This window comes from Lycorma delicatula, chromosome 8 (genome assembly GCF_047948215.1).
Source record: "Lycorma delicatula isolate Av1 chromosome 8, ASM4794821v1, whole genome shotgun sequence".
Taxonomy (NCBI): Eukaryota; Metazoa; Arthropoda; class Insecta; order Hemiptera; family Fulgoridae; genus Lycorma; species Lycorma delicatula.
In genome coordinates, this window is record NC_134462.1 from 104,032,901 (window position 1) to 104,052,214 (window position 19,314).

The 19,314-nt window shown below is 31.9% G+C and overlaps 1 protein-coding gene across 1 annotated transcript in view; it reads left to right on the forward strand.

Annotated features, from left to right (window-relative positions):
• LOC142329222 (uncharacterized) overlaps nt 1–19,314 on the forward strand; it is a 158,722-nt gene that overhangs the window by 26,605 nt on the left and 112,803 nt on the right. The window contains exons 9-11 of the mRNA XM_075373625.1: nt 7,114–7,169; nt 14,085–14,249; nt 15,638–15,743. Coding sequence (XP_075229740.1) covers nt 7,114–7,169; nt 14,085–14,249; nt 15,638–15,743 — 327 coding nt within the window. The remainder of the gene's footprint in view (nt 1–7,113; nt 7,170–14,084; nt 14,250–15,637; nt 15,744–19,314) is intronic.

The window sequence follows — 19,314 nt, forward strand, 5'->3', positions numbered from 1 at the left end:
TCAGAAGATGAATGAGAATGATATCTACGAATGTACAAGGGTAAATAAAATATAAACAGGCTTCTTGTTCCTGAGTGTCTACGGGCCTAGTCCTACCAACTGTAGGACTAGGCCCACACTTCTAGTATGCTTGGGTGGGATCATTTGGAGTGGGGAGAGCCAGCCATTCTACATTTCCAAACAATTCGTCAGTAACATTCACAATGTCGGAGCAACAGGTTTTGGCTCCCCCTCCAAATCCATTGGCCCCCTTCAATATGCAATGCATCATTATAAAAGTTTTTCCTTATGAAAGAGTTTAAGTGATGGTAATTTTCCGGAGTCTGACTGCACAGTTCGGGTACCAAACATTGTCAAGGCCGTGTGTGTTTGCCTGGCATAAAGAGTTCAAAGAAGGAGAAGAACGAGTGGAAAATCAGGAACATGATTCCCATCCTCGGACCAGCATTACAGACAAAAACATTCGTGTGGTTTGAGACATTCTTGAAGACGGGTGAGAGTATCCAAATTGCAGAACAGGTTTGAATAAGTTATCGGAGCTCTCAAGCAATCATCACAAACTACCTACAGTTCCATAAAGTGTGTGCCAGATGGGTCTGTTGCCTTTTGACCGAAAATCAGCAGTTGAGACGTTTGGAGGTCTGTCAGAGGCTTACAGCAAGGTTTACAAAAGAAGGTATTGCATTTTTGAGTTGGAGCATCATCTGCGATGAAACGTGGGTCCACCAGTACACTCCCCAGTTGAAACAAGCCAGTATGGAGTAGTGCTGGAAAGGGGAGGCAGCCCCGATAAAAGCCAAGGCTTAAATGTCAGCTGGCAAGGTTCCTTCCACCGTTTTCTTTGACCAGTGAGGGACTTTTCTCATTTTTTGCATGAGGGACGCATAATCAATGCTGCTTACTACTGTGAGCTGTTGAACAAGGTGAGGGCTGCATATTGCTGCAAAAGACAAGACCAATCAATTTAAGAGGCCATCCTCCTCCACAACACCAGGCCCCATACTGCAGCTCTAATGATCTCAAAACTAGAAGAAATGGACTGGATTCAATTTTATTATCCTCCCTATAGTTTGAACCTATCACCTTGTGATTTTCATTTGTTTGGGCCGCTTAAAGAAGCTAGCAGGGCAACAATTTGAAGATGGTGAGACGTGAAGGGATTTGTACGCAACTGGTTCATGTCACAACCAGCTTCATTCTACGATGCTGTGATAAAAAACTGCCCTTCTTGCAGGGAAAAATATATTTCTAAAGCAGCAAACTATGTAGAAAAATAAATTATATTTGCCTTTTATTATTCATTAAATAAATATTTTTTTTTAATATAAAATCCTGTTTATATTTGATTTACTCTTATAGTAAATGAAGTGTAGTCTCATACAGTCTCAGATCAACCATTCCTGAGATTAATTGAAACTTAACTATCAAAGAATACCAGTATCCACGATGTAGGTCAAATCTGTACAAAAGTATCTGCCTTTACTAGGATTTGAACCTTAGAACTCTTGACTTTGAAACCAGCTGATTTGAAATGATGAGTTCACCACTAGACCAACCAATGGGTTCACTGCTGGCAACTATTTGCTGCCTTTGTAGTTACAAATCACCCATGGTACTGATAAATTGATTTTGTGCTACAGCTGCATATTTTTTGCATTATACTACTCAAATAATTCTAAAAATAGATGGCTATATTGATTGTTAAACAGTCATCAGTAAATGCTGAGGGATTAGTATCTGGGTTACTTTTTTTTTCAAGGTCTGATCGGTTGCGAAATAAAAACCCGTGCAAAAATCGGATGAACCTTTGCTCATATGTGTTGCGCAGTGTCTCTAGTATGGCCTTCAATCACGCTGCGTCACTTCGTTTAGTTCTGAACACGCAGCTAGCACGTTAACATCTCTACAACAATAGCATCTCCTAACAAGTGTGAAGTGTGTGCGGTAATTAGATTTCTTCAGGCTGAGGGGTGTAATGCAGCTGAAATTCATAGACAAATAAGTAATGCGTACGGTGAAACTTCAATGAGTGACAGCAAAGTGCGACAATGGTGCAGGAACTTTAAAGCAGGACATGCAGATGTTAATGATGGAGGTGGTCAGGGAAGGAAGCGAGTGTCAACCGATAATCTCGTTAAGCGAGTGGATGAGGCAATTCGAGAAAATCGTCAGTTCACAATTTCTGTATTGGGTGATTTGTTTCCTGAAATTTCAAGTTCAGCTCTCTAAACCATTGTGAATGAGAGACTTCAGTACCGCAAACTATGTGTGAGATGGGTTTCCAAGATGCTGTCCGACCATCACAAAACAATGAGAATGGACGCCTCCCTAACGTTTCTCCAGTGCTACCACAATGAAGGAGAAGATTTTTTGAACAAAATTGTCACAGGGGAGAGACATGGGTCCATTTCGAAACTGAAGAAACAAAAGAACAATCCAAATGGTGGATGCATTCTCATTCTCCCAGTAAACCAAAGAAGTTCAACTTCTCCAACAGAAAGTGTATTGCTACTGTGTTCTGGGGACTGGAATGGAGTTCTCTTGGTGGAATTCATGGAACGTGGCATGTCAACTACTGCAGCCTCATACTGCGTGACTTTTCAACATCTACGAAGGGCAATTCAGAATAAGAGGAGAGGAATGTTGTCATCAGGCATTGTCTTTCTCCATGAAAATGCTCGGCCGCACACTGCAGCTGTAACAAAGAAGCTCCTGCAGCGTTTTCATTGGGAAGTGTTTGATTACCCACCATACAGCCCAGACTTGGCTCCATCTGATTTTCACCTCTTTGCTCACATGAAACGCTGGCTAGGAGGACAACATTTTGGCACAGACATCGAGCTGAAGACCAGCGTAGAAACATGGCTGAAAACACAGGCGGCTCCGTTCTATGACGAGGGTATTGGAAAGTAGGTACCATGCTGTGACAAATGTCTAAATCGGAGTGGCGACTATGTAGAAAAATAGCGTAACTATGTAAGTACTTGTTACAAATAAAAAAAATTTTATTTTCACTGTGGTTTTAATTTCGTGACCGATCGGACCTTGAAAAAAAAATAACCCTCGTATCATAAAAAAATTAATACTTAAAAAATCAAAGTTGATGATGAGTAACAGCAGTAATAATAAGCCAGCAATGGTTGTGTTCTTTAGCTTTTGATAATTGATTCTTACAAATTTTTTAGTGCTGAATCCAAAAATAACCTTCATTTCTTTTCGACCACGTCAATATTTTTTTTAAGGGGGTCATTGACCCCTTAATTTCTAATAAAAATTGCCACAAAATAAGCCTAATTTCTATTATAGTGCATTTTTAAAGCAATTTACTTTTATTTATTTAATTAATTTTTATGAGGTACATCATGCCTTTGGAAACCACTTCCCCTCTTCACCCAACCGTAATCATTAAATAAAATACAGTTTTATTCCATGTATCAAAATTTCTTTAGATGGCTTATACTCTGCTTCATGCTTTTCCTTCAGTGTTTTCTATAGGGTTCATCTCGATGTAACATCCAGCAATAGTCTGCCATCATAGTAGTCCTTTTCCTTTTCTTTTTTCCATCTCCCACTGGGTTGGTCTAGTGGTTAAGTCGTCATCGCAAATCAGTTGATTTTGAAGTTACAGTTCTAAGGTTCAAATCCTAATAAAGACAGTTATTTTTACACGGTTTTGAATACTAAATCGTGGATAGCAATGTTCTTTGATGGTTGGTTGGGTTTCAATTAACCACACATCTCAGGAATGGTCGACCTGAAATTGTGCAAGAATACATTACATTTACATTCATAAATATCATGCTACTTTACCCTCTGAAGTACCTTATGGTGGTCCGGAAGCTAAATAGAAAAAAAAACAGTCCATTTTCTTTGATACCTCCTTTCCATTTCTTTCATGTCCTGATGAAATCTCTCTCTCATCTTTGCTAACAGAACCCCGATTTTCCGGAAATTAGTCCACATGTGAATTTGGAAAATGAACCTTCAAGCCCATTGAACAACTTAAATTTTTGTACTTCTGCAGCATGCTCCCAATGATTGACTTGAAGTTTGGATCCTTCTTATTGTCCATAAACTCGGTTACTATGTCTTTAAAGGTTCCCCAGGCTTCTTTTTCTAAAACAATTTGTTTCTCAAAATTACCATCTTTGAGAAGTTTTGTAATGTCAGGACCAGTAAAGACACCCTCTTTTAGTTTGGCAGCTGATAAGACTGGAAATTTGTCAGAGATGTATTTAAAACATTTACCTTCTTTTGTTAACACTGAAAAATTGCTTCATCAATCCTAACTTGATATGCTGAGGTGGAAGGAGTACCTTATTTCAATCTATGAAAGCTTTCATAGCACATTTTTGGTTCTGGGTTCTAATAAAGATATTTTTGCTCAATCTTTCCTTATCCAATGATTTCTCTGTCTCTGCTATCCCATTCACATAAAAAACAAGGAAATTTTGTGTATCCTCCTTGCTGTCCTAGAAGAATTGATATTATTTTGAGATAGCCGCATGTAATTTACTTATGATTGTCATATTTAATTTTATCGAGAATGAATTGCAAATTATCATAACCCTCTTTTAAATTGACAGAATGACTGATGGTTATTGACGAATATGTATTCCCATTGTGAAGAACTTTGAAGCTTCTTTTGGACAAATCTATGAATATTATCTAATCTGTGCTTTTGTATAGAATATTAAATTGAGTTAAAAGTCCATGTACATCAGTGCAGATGACTAATTCTTCTTCTTCTTCTGAAAAATTTAGAAGAAAATCCATTTTTCTGTAGCTGAACCAGGAAAATGAGGTGCAGCTGCTAGAAGGTTCTTTTCTTTAAGCCAAGCAATTCTGAATTTTTGTTGGCCAGATGTAAGTCTCGAACCTAATCATTTAGTCCAGACTGTGAATAAAGCTCTGGTGCACATCTATCTCTGGGTTTATACTCCTTGATGTTATCTTCATTTAAATCACTTGTGGAACCATCTGTTTCAGATAAATTTTCTGGTGAAATTGGCACTGGTATGTCTGGACCATGAGGAACCAGGTGTAAAACAGATGGTATATTTGGATAGATGATTCTTCTTTATTCTGCAAATTGAAACACTGAACATCAGTCAAACAAAAGTAATAATCATCGGTGTGATTTCATGGCTCTTTCACCACACCATTGAAACTCCAAATCTGAATGCTTCTTATTCACCCTTTAATTACCGTCTAAGTCCTTTAACACATGTGTAGCAAATGTAGTGGGTTGTCCAAGTTTTGTTTTGATCTCCTATTTTCACTCTAAAATACGTGGGGTATACTTGTCGAATGAAAATTTTTTTTGTCTTTCCACCATTAATTTACAAATACAACAAAAAGAATCTGCAGAATTTTTGCAGCCTCTTGAAGCCATTTTGAAAATGGAAAGTTTGTTTTATGACCTGAAATTATGTTTGCCACAGAAAAAACACGTTTGATCTTGGAGGACGAAAAAACTATTTAAACAATTTTATTGATGTAAACAATATTTTTGATGTAAATTGAGTTTTTACATATGCCAATAGTTGAAACAGCACTGATAGTAGTTGAACGGTGCATGAGTGATAGGTACGGATAGCTGCCAATAAACATGTTACATCTTGTTAAATCTTGTCACAACCTATTGGCCAAGCTCTCCCACCATCTCATCATCTTCAATCCAAACCCCACCCTGTCCTCCTCTTCAGACCACACAACTGTTTAGCTATAAGAATCCATAGTATAAGCCAAAAAAGAATAGATTAATTTATAATAAAAAAAAGTTTTATATCTATTTTATTGTATCACGTTTTTGCTATCTTTAACTTTTTACAAATTTTTAAATTAGTGATTGCAAAAAATGTGACATGATGGAAAAAAATGAAGGTCATTTTCAAATTCAGTGCTAAAAATACATAGGAATCAATTGTCAAAAGTTAAACAACATTCCACAACCCAAATTTTACAGGTTTGAGTGATTAATAAATAAAAAAACACTAGTGTATTTTGAGCATTTTCTAATTTTAAATTTATTTCAGTAACCATTTACCATTACTCATTTATGCTATTCATTTACCTGTACTCAAATGTATGTGTCATCTTAGTTACTTTGAAAACATGGTCAATTAAATTTTTTGTTAAACTTCTATTTTTTTAAAAATATATCTGCATGCTCCTTTTTTATTAATATAACTGAACATTAAAATAAAATTATATGATTGTATTATTATTTTAGTTGAGTTATAATTTTTTTTTTTATAAAAATTGCTGTCGAATGAAGATCTAGGTTGAAAGTTATTTTTAATGATTTAATTTATTGTTTATATTTTCATGACTTAAGATAAAACACACATACACTTTCAAATAAAAAAACTACAGTCGTACAAACAGTATTCTGTTATTGAAGATATTGTTAAGCACAGGTAAATATAATTTAAAATTGAGTTATATTATTTTCCTGCTGAATATTTACAAGTGGAAAAACATATGGATGCACACATACACACACACACACACACACACATACATACACACACACTATGAAGCTATAAGTTCAATCCTCTTTCCCTCTTAAAAAATTAGAAACTCCTAATCACAAGTCTTTAAAATCTACTTAATTTTTTTTTATGAGCTTCAAATTGGTTTATATATCAGAATAAAATACATAAATTTCTCTTACAGAGAAATATAATATTTAAAGATTCATTATTAAACTTACTATCTTCTAAACCCTCCTATCTCTTGAATAACACTATCATATGTTAGGCATTTCCCAAGTATTTGAACTTATTTGCATATTTTTAAAACTTCTTGAAGTTTCACCTCAGCGAAAAGCATCCTTCTACTTATTTATGACCATTGTCATACTTATCTTCGTGCTTATTTCACCTTTCATAACTCAATTCTTTTTTTACTATTCTTATATTCATATTTTATAACTTTTGATATATAAAGATAATAAGTTAAAAATTTCAAATTCAAAAGACATGTATTAAAAAAAAAAAATTATTACTAAATTTTTAATTGTAGAATAAAAACTTAAACATTTAATTAATTAAAATATCAGAATTTTGATCTGTTTGATCAGGTTATTAAAATATTTTATTTCTCCAGATGCAGTTGTTGGTGATGAAGATAGAATTACTTCACTTAGGTCGAAATCTACCCAGGTGAATTTTTTTTTAGTATGTACACAGTATGATTGGAAAATTTTAAGATTGGGCTTGTAATTTCAAAATGGCAGTGCTTTCAAACTATTGTGATGGATGTCCTTCAAAATAGTCTCCTTCTGCCAAACACTCAGATTGTAATGGTGTTACCACTTTTGGAAGCTCTTCTGAAAATTTGATTTCTGAAGGGTGTTTATTAGAACCTCTCGGTACTTGCCTGGATGTCTTCAATCGAGTCAAATCGGTTCCAATTTAATTAAAATTTAAATTTAGGAAACAGTAGAAGTCAGCAGTAGTTAAATCAGGGGAATTCTGTTTGGAGAAGCACAGAAATTTGGAATTTAGCAAAATATTTTGTGATGGAGAATACACAATGAACTGGTGTGTTGTCTTCAATTCTTACAATAGACTACCCAATACTTGTCTTGCCAGAGTGTAGGCCTTCTCTTCTCCACATTTTTGCACAAATGCTGAATACTTAATCAGGAATACTATAAGTATTACTATATAACTGTCTGCCCCATAGGTAAAAATTCATGATGTAATGTACCTGTAGGATTACAAAATTGTTTTCACATTCGATTGACGTTTTATGCTTTTCTGTTTGTGGTGAACTTGGACTCTTCCACTGCCACTCTTCCAGATAATTTAGAGATAACATTCTAAAGAGATGCCTTCTTTTGTAGAGATGTGGCATCTCTACTGAACAAAGATATCGCAGCGATCTTTTCTGGATGTTTCAAAGGTAAAACAAGCTTCCCCTTTCCCTCCCACAGGTAAATCTTTTCTTCTGTTAAACTTTCCAATCACATGTCATGTGTATATGTTGTTTTATCAAATTAATCTTTTTAATATTCATATTATTCATCTGTACTGTTAAATTCTATTAAATACCACCAGTACAGAATACTGAGATGAGTTACATCTTACCTTAATTTTTCATGATAGTACTATTTTTTATGTATATATAAATTTAGTGCATGATTAATTGTTAATTCTGTTCATTATTAATCTTAAATTTTTATATATTTAATAGAAATATTAATTCTTAGCTCTGTATTTTATTCATTAAAATTTTTTCTTAAAATTGAATAGATGAAGTACTCGTATTTACTTTTCTCAAGAAAATTACTTGCTCGTCTTACATTTTTTAACTTTGTCAAGAGCAGAAAATTGTTTGTTTAATTTTTTAATAATAAATAATAAAAGAGTACCAGATCTTTACATTATTTCTTGGGAATTGATCATTCAGAACTGGTAAATGAGAGTTCATCATACAGATCTTGATTGGGTGTCAGCCGCAGCTTCAGCGAATCATATTTTCCTTTTTTTTCACATTTTTTATTTTCTTATATGCTATTCTTTGAAACTATGTGGATATTGTAAATAATTAGATATTGCTATTTATCATCAGCAGTTTTATTATTTGGGGTATTTCATTTTAATTCAACAAATTTTCAAAAATTCTATTCCAAGCTTGTGTTTTAACAGGCTTGTTTTTTATATTTTTACTCTCAGGTACTAGTATTGCTTATAAAAAAACCAATTGGATTGTTACGGATGTCCTTCATTAAAAAAATGGCCACCAAATCGTAAACTTTTAAAAATGTCTCATTTTTGGAGCCCAAAAACCACATGTGGGACAGGTAGAAAAAATCTGAAATTTTTACATCATTAAATATTTTTGATATACTTTAAAATCATATAAATTTTATTTTGTTACTTAAAGGGGTTGACGAGTAATGAAGCCATCAAATCCACTAAAAAACTGTTCCTACTAACTGTGAACAATGTATCCAAAAAATTCACAGCATGCATTTTTTCAGATAATAATATAGGCCTACTATACAATTTTTTTTGATATGTATATAATGTGATAGCTTATATTATAGATAGTTTGTTACTTAAAGTGTGACTCGTACACACAAACTCATGTTTAAACACAAAAGTGAATGACTTGCATGGACATGAATGTTTGCATAATCCTGAATGTAAACATTGTAGAAGGCTCAATTAGTTTTGATTTCATTGTGATATGTATGTTGTATTGTTGCTAGTATTAATACTGCGGTTAGGTAATTTATACTTGTTTGTAAAGTAATTTTATTAATTAGAGAAATTTTTATTTTATCTGTTGAGAAACTGGGATAAGACAAAGTGAGGTGCAATTAGTAGTTTTATTATTTTATAATTTATATTACTGTATTGTTATTGTAAAAACCCTTGCATTTTATAAAAACAGATTATGGAGTGTTCAACTGGTAACCACACTGATACAATATGTCACAAATTGACTTACAATAGATCTTCTATTACACTATATTTTATATTTTACTAAACAGCAAATAACATTGATATCTTTAAGAAGTGGATGTACTGAAACAAAAAATATCTGTACTTTTCATAAAACTGAATATTTAGATAAATATTTTCACATTAATGAGAAAAGTTGCTTTGACCCATTTAGCCGTCACACTAAACTGGTTAAGAAATCTGTTTAAGAAATATCTTTGGCACTTTCAACAAGTAATCCAAATTTAAAATCAGTACCAGGCACAGCACTATTTACAAAATGCTTAAACAGAATACAAGCACCACAAGATGATACAGAAAGCAAACCGGAATGTTAAGATATATTCGAGCCTCAATGTTTGATAGTCGAGTCTGTGAATAAAGTTTGTTCAGCACTTGGCATTTCTCCCATTAAGGTTCAGAAATTATCAAGCAGCGCAAAGGAACCAATTTTAAAAAAGTAAGTTAGAAAAATAGCTAAGTCAGTTACCAGTAACTTAAACGATTCCTTTGATTTAAATATTTCTGTAGAAGAAACCAGTTTAGTACCACAAAATTATGCTGATTTACGTAGGGAATATGAAGAGTTAATCATTAAAATATAGAATAAAATGAAAACAGTTGCATCAACCAAGAGAAAAATTAATCTGAAGTTTATTACTAAGCAGCTGGAGCATTCAACAAATTCAATATGAGTTTAGTGTAAGTTACTATTTAGCCTATCAGTCTAAACAATTAGTTAAAACAAGTGAAATTTTGTCACAAATCGGCAAAAAGAAACCCAGTCACGTTATTGATGAAAATGTTACTAAATGTGTCCAAGATTTTTACCAGAATGATGAGCACAGCTGAATGATGCTAGGCAAGAAGGATTGTTTCTTTGAAGACAAGCTGATAGGAAGAAAATTAATATTCGAAAAAGGCTTATCTTATGTAACTTAAAAGAATTGCATACAACCTTCAAAGAAAAACAATTTAAAAATTGGTTTTTCAAAATTTGCTGATTTAAGACCTAAATTTTGTGTTCTGGTTAGTGAATCAGGTTCTCTCACTCTCTCTCTCCCTCTACCTCGTCTATTACTTTCTCTGTCTCTCGCTCTCTCTGTGTGCGTGTGTGTGTGTGGTATGAACTTGACGAAGTAGAAGATACGATCCCTGGAAAACAGTTAAATATCAAAACGCTTCCCAAAGGCATTAAACTATCCCTGAACTTAACCAGTTTTTTTATCGATGCTGATCCATCTTTGAATAGAAGCTTAATCTTTAAGTGCAAAATTGAAGATGCTGTGCAAGAATACACAGAACTTCAAATGGATTTAAAAGAAGTGCGAGACGAGGAAAAATGCAGTCTAAAATACTGTAGGTTAGTTTTGTAAATTTCCTTTACAGTAATTTTAGTTTTAGTGTATGTAGTACTGTAGTGCCCTTTTCTTGATTTTTTAAGGCAATTACTGAGTACAATTTGAACATGTAATACCGTTTTCTAATACAGTACATACTTTTATGAGTTTTTAAATCAAACAGTTCAGTAAGTGCTTACGAGTACATTAGGAAATATACTTTTTTGTTAAATATTATTTTGTAGTAAACCTATGTACTGTACTAAATCAGTGCTTATAATTAATAATGCTGTGTTTATTTCATCAGTAACATCACCCTAAGTAAGTACACTTGATTTTTTTCCATTTTACATAGAACCTAACCATTCTTCCTTAAACGAGATTAGTTCTGTTCTATATTTGCGGCATTATTGCAGTCTTTAACGCCCGTGAACAAGGAAATTTTACTATATTTTCAAACAGTGGGTTTCTGTTGACCGTTGTGAATTAACTACTAAGATTTTTCCATTTCAAGAGTACTTAGATAAACTTAATGAAAATTTAAATAATATAAAAAAGGCATCATTTTGTTGCAAAGAACAAGCTAATTTCCTCATCATTTAAGATGGAAAACTTGTTGGAGGGTGAATGTGTTGTAATGGGGGACTTCCCTCAAAATTTTCCTTTTGTGATACAGGATGAAGTCGTCATATCACTGGTCAAAAACATATGCCACAGTACATCCATTTCTCATATATTTTAAAAAAGAAGGAAAATTATGAAGTCAACGCTACTGTGGGATTAGTGAGTTTTTGAAACACAATACTACATTGTTCTGCTTCTAAAAGCAAGTTATAAGTAAAAATCACTGTTACCATAAGTTAAACAATTTTTTTATTTTTCTGGTGTTTCCTCAGCCCAGTATTTTTTTGTCCAGTATAAAAACAAAAAAATTCATAAATTTGTGCTACCATCAAGAAAATTTTGAAATTGCAGCTGAATGGCATTTTTTTGCCTCATACCATGGAAAAGGACCATGTGATGGTATTGGTGGATCTGTAAAAAGGACTGTGATTAAAGCAAGCCTTCAAAGGACAGTCAACAATTGTTACACCTTCTGAAATGTACAGTTATTGCAAAGACAATATTAAAAATATAACATTTATTTTCTGCTCTAATAAAGATATTCAAGAAACTGAAGAATATCTCAGTTCTCGTTATCAGGTAATCACAACAGTCCCAGAAATAAAAATCTTTCACAGTTATGTTCCAATAAGTCAGAAATGTATTCTGAAAGTCCGGGCCACTTCTGAATCGGAAAAAATTATGTTAGTATCAATACACAAGGACATTATTGTTTCCGATTGCTTTATAGGTTTATCAAAGCCAAAATATAAATATTATGTCTGCTGCATATACGGTGGCAAGTCGTGGTTACGCGAAATCGTTGAAGTCAAAATACATGAAAATGAAGAGTAGTATCGAATACACTTTCTCCATATGGTTTTTTTGGACCCCAAAAATGAGACATTTTCAAAGTCTTACGATTTAGCAGCCATTTTTTTTTTTAATAAAGTACACTTGGTAACAGCCCAATTTTTTTTTTTAAGTATTACTAGTACCTGAGAGTTAAATGTGAAAAACAGGCCTGTTATCCTAAGCCCATAATTATTTATTTTGGGCCCAAAATTTTAAAAAACAACAATTTGTTAATGTAACTTCAGTAAACATTATAAGATTTGATTATGTAAAAAAATGAATTTTGAGTACACAAAGGTGAAGTTCCATGTTTACTCTTTTCAAAAAGCCCTTTCTGACCTCTATCTGATGTAAAATAAGAATGCTACAGCTCATGGAAAACATGGCGAAAATAACTGTTTTCCTGTTGGAAAGTTAGAAAATAGTCTATTACTTAAGAAAACAATGTTTCAAAACTATAGAAAAATATTTTTTGGCCACTGCAAGGTGGGTAGTTATCATATACCAAATATCAACAAAATCAAAAATAGTGATGACTGATCATTTGTTGAATTAAAATGGCGTACCCCATTTATATTATATACTTTTTTCAACCATCACCTTTCATTGTCACTACTATAACAATGCCAAAAGTACATCATTAGCTTAATATGTGGGAAGTATACTTAGCATTACTCAATCTCAGCAATCTAAGGGACCAAGAATTTTAGCCCCCTCATATCCCCCAAAAAATGTATTTATTTAATTAAAATCTATTTATTAATTTATTTTCTTTGTTGTGTGTTATTCTTTTTCTTATCTTTAAATCACTATTTTAAAGTAATTTGTTTTATTTTTATTTTAGGGTTAGTTTGCAAAACTATTAAATTAATTTGTAAACTTTTTAAACTGAATTTGCTATCATTCATTTCTTTTCATATCCAATCCTCTTAGTTTTTAATTTTATGTTTTTCTTCTTGGGTTATCACCTTTCTGTGATATTTTCTTAAAGAATATGTTGATTTGTTTTTGTTTCTGTATCATCAAAAATTTATAATTCATTGTCCTAAGTGTAAAGTAGTAAATTTACCCAGACATAAAACAAGTATGTAGTAACAAAAATCTCAGTTAAAATTATGTAATAAGCTTGTAAAAAAAAAGTATTAAAAGCAGGTTAGGCAATATAGGAAAACTAACACTTTAAAAATTTTATATTTTTCTATAAAACTACACTCGTGTTAGGTCGTACATTCTACATTCTATTAGGTCATACAATTCAGGAACTGTGAAAATGATAAAATCAGTGCTATGCTATAAAGCACGCTTTCAGAAAGAAGAGGAAAGTTTTAAACAAGACAGCCAGTTTAAAAAAAAACCTGTAGTTCTATTGCAGAACATTTAAATTGGCCACTAAAAATATATATTTTTTTTTTTATGCAATCCATCAGTTGCTTATTTTTCTAGTAAATTAATCGGGTCATCATAAGAAGTTAGTAATTACAGAAAGTAATAATACTGTTGAAAGCAAATTTACTACATTTCAAGTTAATTATTTGTCAATGAACAAAGATGTAAGCAATAAAGAATCGGATCAAAAGGAAAATGGACATTTGTCAAGTGTTCTGATGATGCATGAATTTTTACTCTTGTTTACTTTAAGCTTACATGTACAGAATGAAAGAAAGAGATAATTCTGATTCTGACAAAATCCCAAAAATTAAATGTTGAATGAATCTTTGTCATTCAAAAGTATGTTAAGTTAATTGCAAATTCTTTTATATTTATTATTCTTATTTCTCATTATTAGATGACTATTTTAAAATAATTTGTTTTATTTTCATTTAAGGATGATTTGAGAGATAACGGACCTACAGATTTTAATATTGCAGAAAGTATTAATACTGTTGAAAGCAAATTAAGTACATTTCAAGGTAATGATTTTGCACAAATCAAAGATGTAAGCAATAAAGAATTGGATCAAAAGGAAAATGGAAATCTGTTAAATGTTCCGGTAAATCATAAATATTTAATATCAATGTATTATTAATAGTGTTATGTTTTTTGTAACATTTTCTTTTTTGGAGTGATTCCTTGGGACTTAAAAAAGCACAGTGGAGTTGTAAGTTAAAACAAGCCTGAAATGCTCCTTAAAATGTAAACAATTGTAGGCTTACTCTAAAGTTTATAATTGTTAATAAAAATTGATGAATAAAAAAAATAAATTAGTGTGGTATAACTTTGGTATAACACATTATATACTAAAATCAAACAATTTATTTAACTGAAAAGTACATGGTATATTATTATGAGGGTGAGTCAAATTTAAACCTTAATTTTGCTATTCTATGCAGCAAGCAGTTCCGTGTTGAATGGCGGAGTGAGAACTTAATGTTCGGTGTGTTAGAGAGGGGGAACCAGTTTGGCTCTTCAACACTGTTCTGTTGTCAGTACAGCCATGAATGAGTAAGAGGTTCCGTCGTCTGTCGCACAATGTATAATCACAAAGTTTTTAACTAATGAAGGCATTAAACTTGTGGCAATTTTAGCTTGTTTAAAGGTACAGTTTGGGGATGCTACATTGTCCCAGAACCAAGTGTATATGTGGGCCAGACAATTTAAGGGCGGGCAAAAATTATAGAAAACGAGTTATGATCGACACCCAAGGTCAAGTCTCATAGCTGACAACATCCGTGCCATTCAAGAACTTATCGAAGGTGGTTTTCAGTTCACTGTTGAAGAAATGGATTGAGCACTTCCATAGAGTATCATCTATGGGAGTGTTCAATCCATTATCACTGATCATCTTGGCTTTAGAAAAATTAGTGTTTGATGTGTTTCGAGGTTAGTGACTGAAAATCAAAAGCAATTCATGTTAGTGATCTGTGAGAGACTTCCGAATTGATTTCAGAAAGAAGGGGACGATTTTTTGAGGTCACGTGTGATCATCAAAATCTGGAGTCAAAAATGGCAAGTATGGAGTGGCGAAGGAAGGATAGAGCTGCCCAGTGAAGGCCAAAACCCATCTGTCAGCCGGAAAAGTTCTTGCAATGATTTCTTTTAACTCGGGGAGAGTTTTACTCATTGATTTTTAGATTTGGTAATGGTTTAGGCAGTCTATTAAATAAAGAAGTAGAAGGGGTTTTGAAGAATAACATAAGAAAAAACATTATTCTGATTTGATTCTGAATGAAAAAGACATGAATAGAAGAAAGACATCTGCAATTTGCTCAGTAGCAGTTTAGCAGTTGGATACTTAGGAAATGATAAATATAATTATATCTGAAACATGTAGTCAGTAAAATATTAGTGAATCACTTATAAAATGTTTTTATTTACTCATTAATATTTTATAATTATTTCAGTGTCACATTTTCAAAGTTTTTACATTTTTTTTTGCAGAGTTTTGAAACTGTTTCTGATGGTCCAGTTAAGACTGTTTTTAACGCTCCAAGGAACCTTACAGATATTATTGAAGATATTTGGAGTCATAATTGTCCTGTTCCTGGTAAGTGTTGAATAATTTTATTTTTATTTAGTTATATTTACAAATTTTCTTTTTTCATATTTCTAGACAGTTTTTATTTATTTATTATTCTTTTCTTAAAAGGATACATTTACACCATTACACAAAGGAAAACTGTGTGTGGTTCTCCATGAATTCCCTTCTGGTATTTCTTATGCATAAAAAGAAAAAAAAGGATTATATGATTGATTCAGATTTCTTGTTGTTGTAGAACTGTTTTTTACATATTATTTATCAAAAAGGCTGAGCAGTAACAAGGAATTGCCAAGATGTGTTTGTAATAAAATCACAAGTTATTAACATATGATTAAATTACTAATATTCATTAAATCAGTTAATTTGATAAAATTTATACAAATCTCAAACAATTATGAAATTTATAAAAATTAAATTAGCTGTTTGGTAAGCGAACTGAAAACTTCTAACAGCTGAAAATAAAAAGTGAAAATTCTTAGACTTTTTTTAATTTATGTGTCATTTATGAGATATTTTACTGTTAATGTCTGCATATTACCCAAATTTTATGTATTTGATAAAAGTAGTAGTCCTTGATGAGTAAGCATTGAGTTTGTGTGGAGTACATATGTATTATTTCTGCTTTTTTATTGCAGCATTATTTTTGATAGACATTGTGTGATGAGTAGTCAGCAGAAATAATAATTGCTGATTTCAAGTGACCAATAGATTTATCAAAAGTCTGTAAGAACATAATTACAATTTCATGTTTTTAGGTCTTTTTTAATAACCTCATTTTTAACTCCATAATAAAAAATTGTTAACTGTCACTTTTCAACACTGTTTGTAGCAAGGTATGTGTGTCCACATTATGTTTACAATCCTTTTAAGATAAAGAAAGGGAATATCAAAATATTTTTTCACAGATCTCTTGGTTTTTAAACTTTATTTCATTTTTGGTCAACCAATATTGCATTAGATAATAAATAGCATGAGCAAGTTGTTACCAGCTGTAAAACAACTTATTCATATACAACTGTATGCAGGCAAGCTGTTCACTTAGTCTAACATGAGGACACTAATTTTACATATCTAAGTGGAAGACTACTTAAACTAAATGGAACAGAAGCTGCTTTATATTTTGTATGCTATGGCCGAACGCTCTTCAAAATCAATGCTAAGTTAGCACGCTATTACACATAAATCTGTAAGAAAAGAACTGGAACCTTTCCCGCACAAAGTTATGTGTGTTCAAGAACTGAAACCTACAGATCATGCCAAAAGACTAAATTATTGTCAATGGTTTAAACATTTTATTGACCAAAATAATGTAGGTATCCTAGACATTATGGTTTTACAGATGAAGCATGGTTTCATCTGGAAGGGTATATTAATTCACAAAATACACAACTTTGATCGACTACTAACCCCCATGAATTACACAAACAATCTTTACACAAAATGAAAAATGGAGTCTGGGTTTGTGTCAGTAGAACATGCATTATGGTTCAATCTTTTTTCAAAATACAGTTAATAGTGATCATTACTGTACAGTTTAAACAAACTTTAGTAAGTTAACTGAAGTGGAACTCAATCAGATTGGTTCCAACAAGATGGCGCCACAGTGCGCTCAGGTCAAAGACATTTTTACAAACTGTCTTTGGTGAATGAATCATTTCGAGGTGTTTGTGGCTTGTACAATCGCCCGATCTTACTCTCCTAGATTACTTTCTGTGGGGGGAAATGAAATGAGCAGCATATCGTATAAGACCATGCACAATTGACGGAACTAAAAACCGCAACAACAGCATATGTACGAGACATTCTAGTACATTTGCTGGTTAAAACGTTTGAAAACAAATTGAAGCATGTTGTTATATTATATTGATGTTGGAGAGATCATTTTAAATAACATCTATTAACTATATTCCAGTTATTTTTAATTTCTGTTTCTATAAAATAATGAAAGTTAGTTTTGTTTCTATAAAGTAATAATTAAGAAAGTTTTGTCATTACACTTCCATAATTGAATTGCACAGTAACTTTCCGAACACACTGTAGTAAAATATCAGTGCAAATCTGTTCTAACCAACTCTGGTACATTCTGGTGTATTTGGTTAGCAGTTGAAATATTTTTATCAATCCATAAGTAATTCATACATTTTTTCTTTTTATACATATTAAAAAAAAAAAATAAATAAATTTAACTTTCCTCAGGTATAGTAAATCTAAAACACTACCTTGCATTAATGCTTTGACTACAGATTGAATTAATACTTATTAAGAATGCGCATAATTAGTTAACAGTTAGTGGCAACATTTCTAGCTGCCTTTCAGCTAGAAGGCTCTATCTTTGAATGCTGCTCATACTTGGCACTTTTTCACACAATTCAAAATGTATTTCTTATATGTGAAAAGGAGAATAGGATAATTAATTAGGTGTTGGCCTGTAGTTACCAGAGAGAGAATAAAAAAATAGTTATTATTTTTTTTAGAAAAAAAGACTAATCTCCTTAGTACATCGCATTCCCTTCCGGTTGAAAGCTGGGGTAAAATTTATTTATTATATACATCAATTACTTTAAAAATGACGTGGTTTGAAAAAGTTGGTTATATGAACTTTCTTGTATTTTATGCAAGAAAATTTTGTAAAAATTTCTTTATAAATATAGAGAAGAAAAAAATTTGTAATATATAACATTCACCAGAGAATATCTATTCTCTGGTGAATGTTGACACATACCAAATACGTCTGTGTAGGAGTGGAATATTTGCTTATATTATTGTACATTCGGATCTTCGCCAGTATATGTTGACAAACACAGATATAATCTCTGGTGGGGGTAGAAACAATAACTAGAAATTAAAATAAAAAAAAAATCACCCAATACCGATCTCTAAGGTAAATAGACAGGAAACTCTCATAAAAAAAATGAAGTTTAAATTTAAGCCAAACATAACCTACGCTCTGTTTGCTTGCTAACCTTGTCTGATTAACATTAAAAATACAAATTATATATGTTATTCTCCAACATTAGAGGCAATTAATCAATTTTAACACATTAGCATTCACTGATGGTGAAAGTTGAGTAAGATGTTTTTATAAAAAAATTGAACGAAGGACAAACCATCGGACCATTTATTTGTATCATTATTGTTCATCCATGCAATTAATATATTCTTTATATCCTGATTGGCCCTTTCAATTTATAAAGTGTTGAATATTTTATTAAATTTTTTTATAAATATGGTGAATTTGTACAAGTTTTTCATTACAGTCAGGAGTTAAAATGTTTTGTATTTGTATGCATAGATTTTCTACTATTGATTTTAGTATGTTTTAATGTTGAATTTTTTTTAAGATCTTAACATTTTTCTTGTTTATTCGGTACTTAAAATTGAATAGTGTAATATTCCCTTAAGGAAACAAAGTTTGTTTCTTAGGTAGGCCCCTGCCTCGCTTATGGGAAAGGATATTGAGTTGTATAAAATTAAAACTTATACTTTCATAAAATATCAGTTAAGATACTATTTAAACAATTATTTTAATTTTGTTCAAAGTAACGCATTAATTTTAATCATGGCATTTATGCTACAC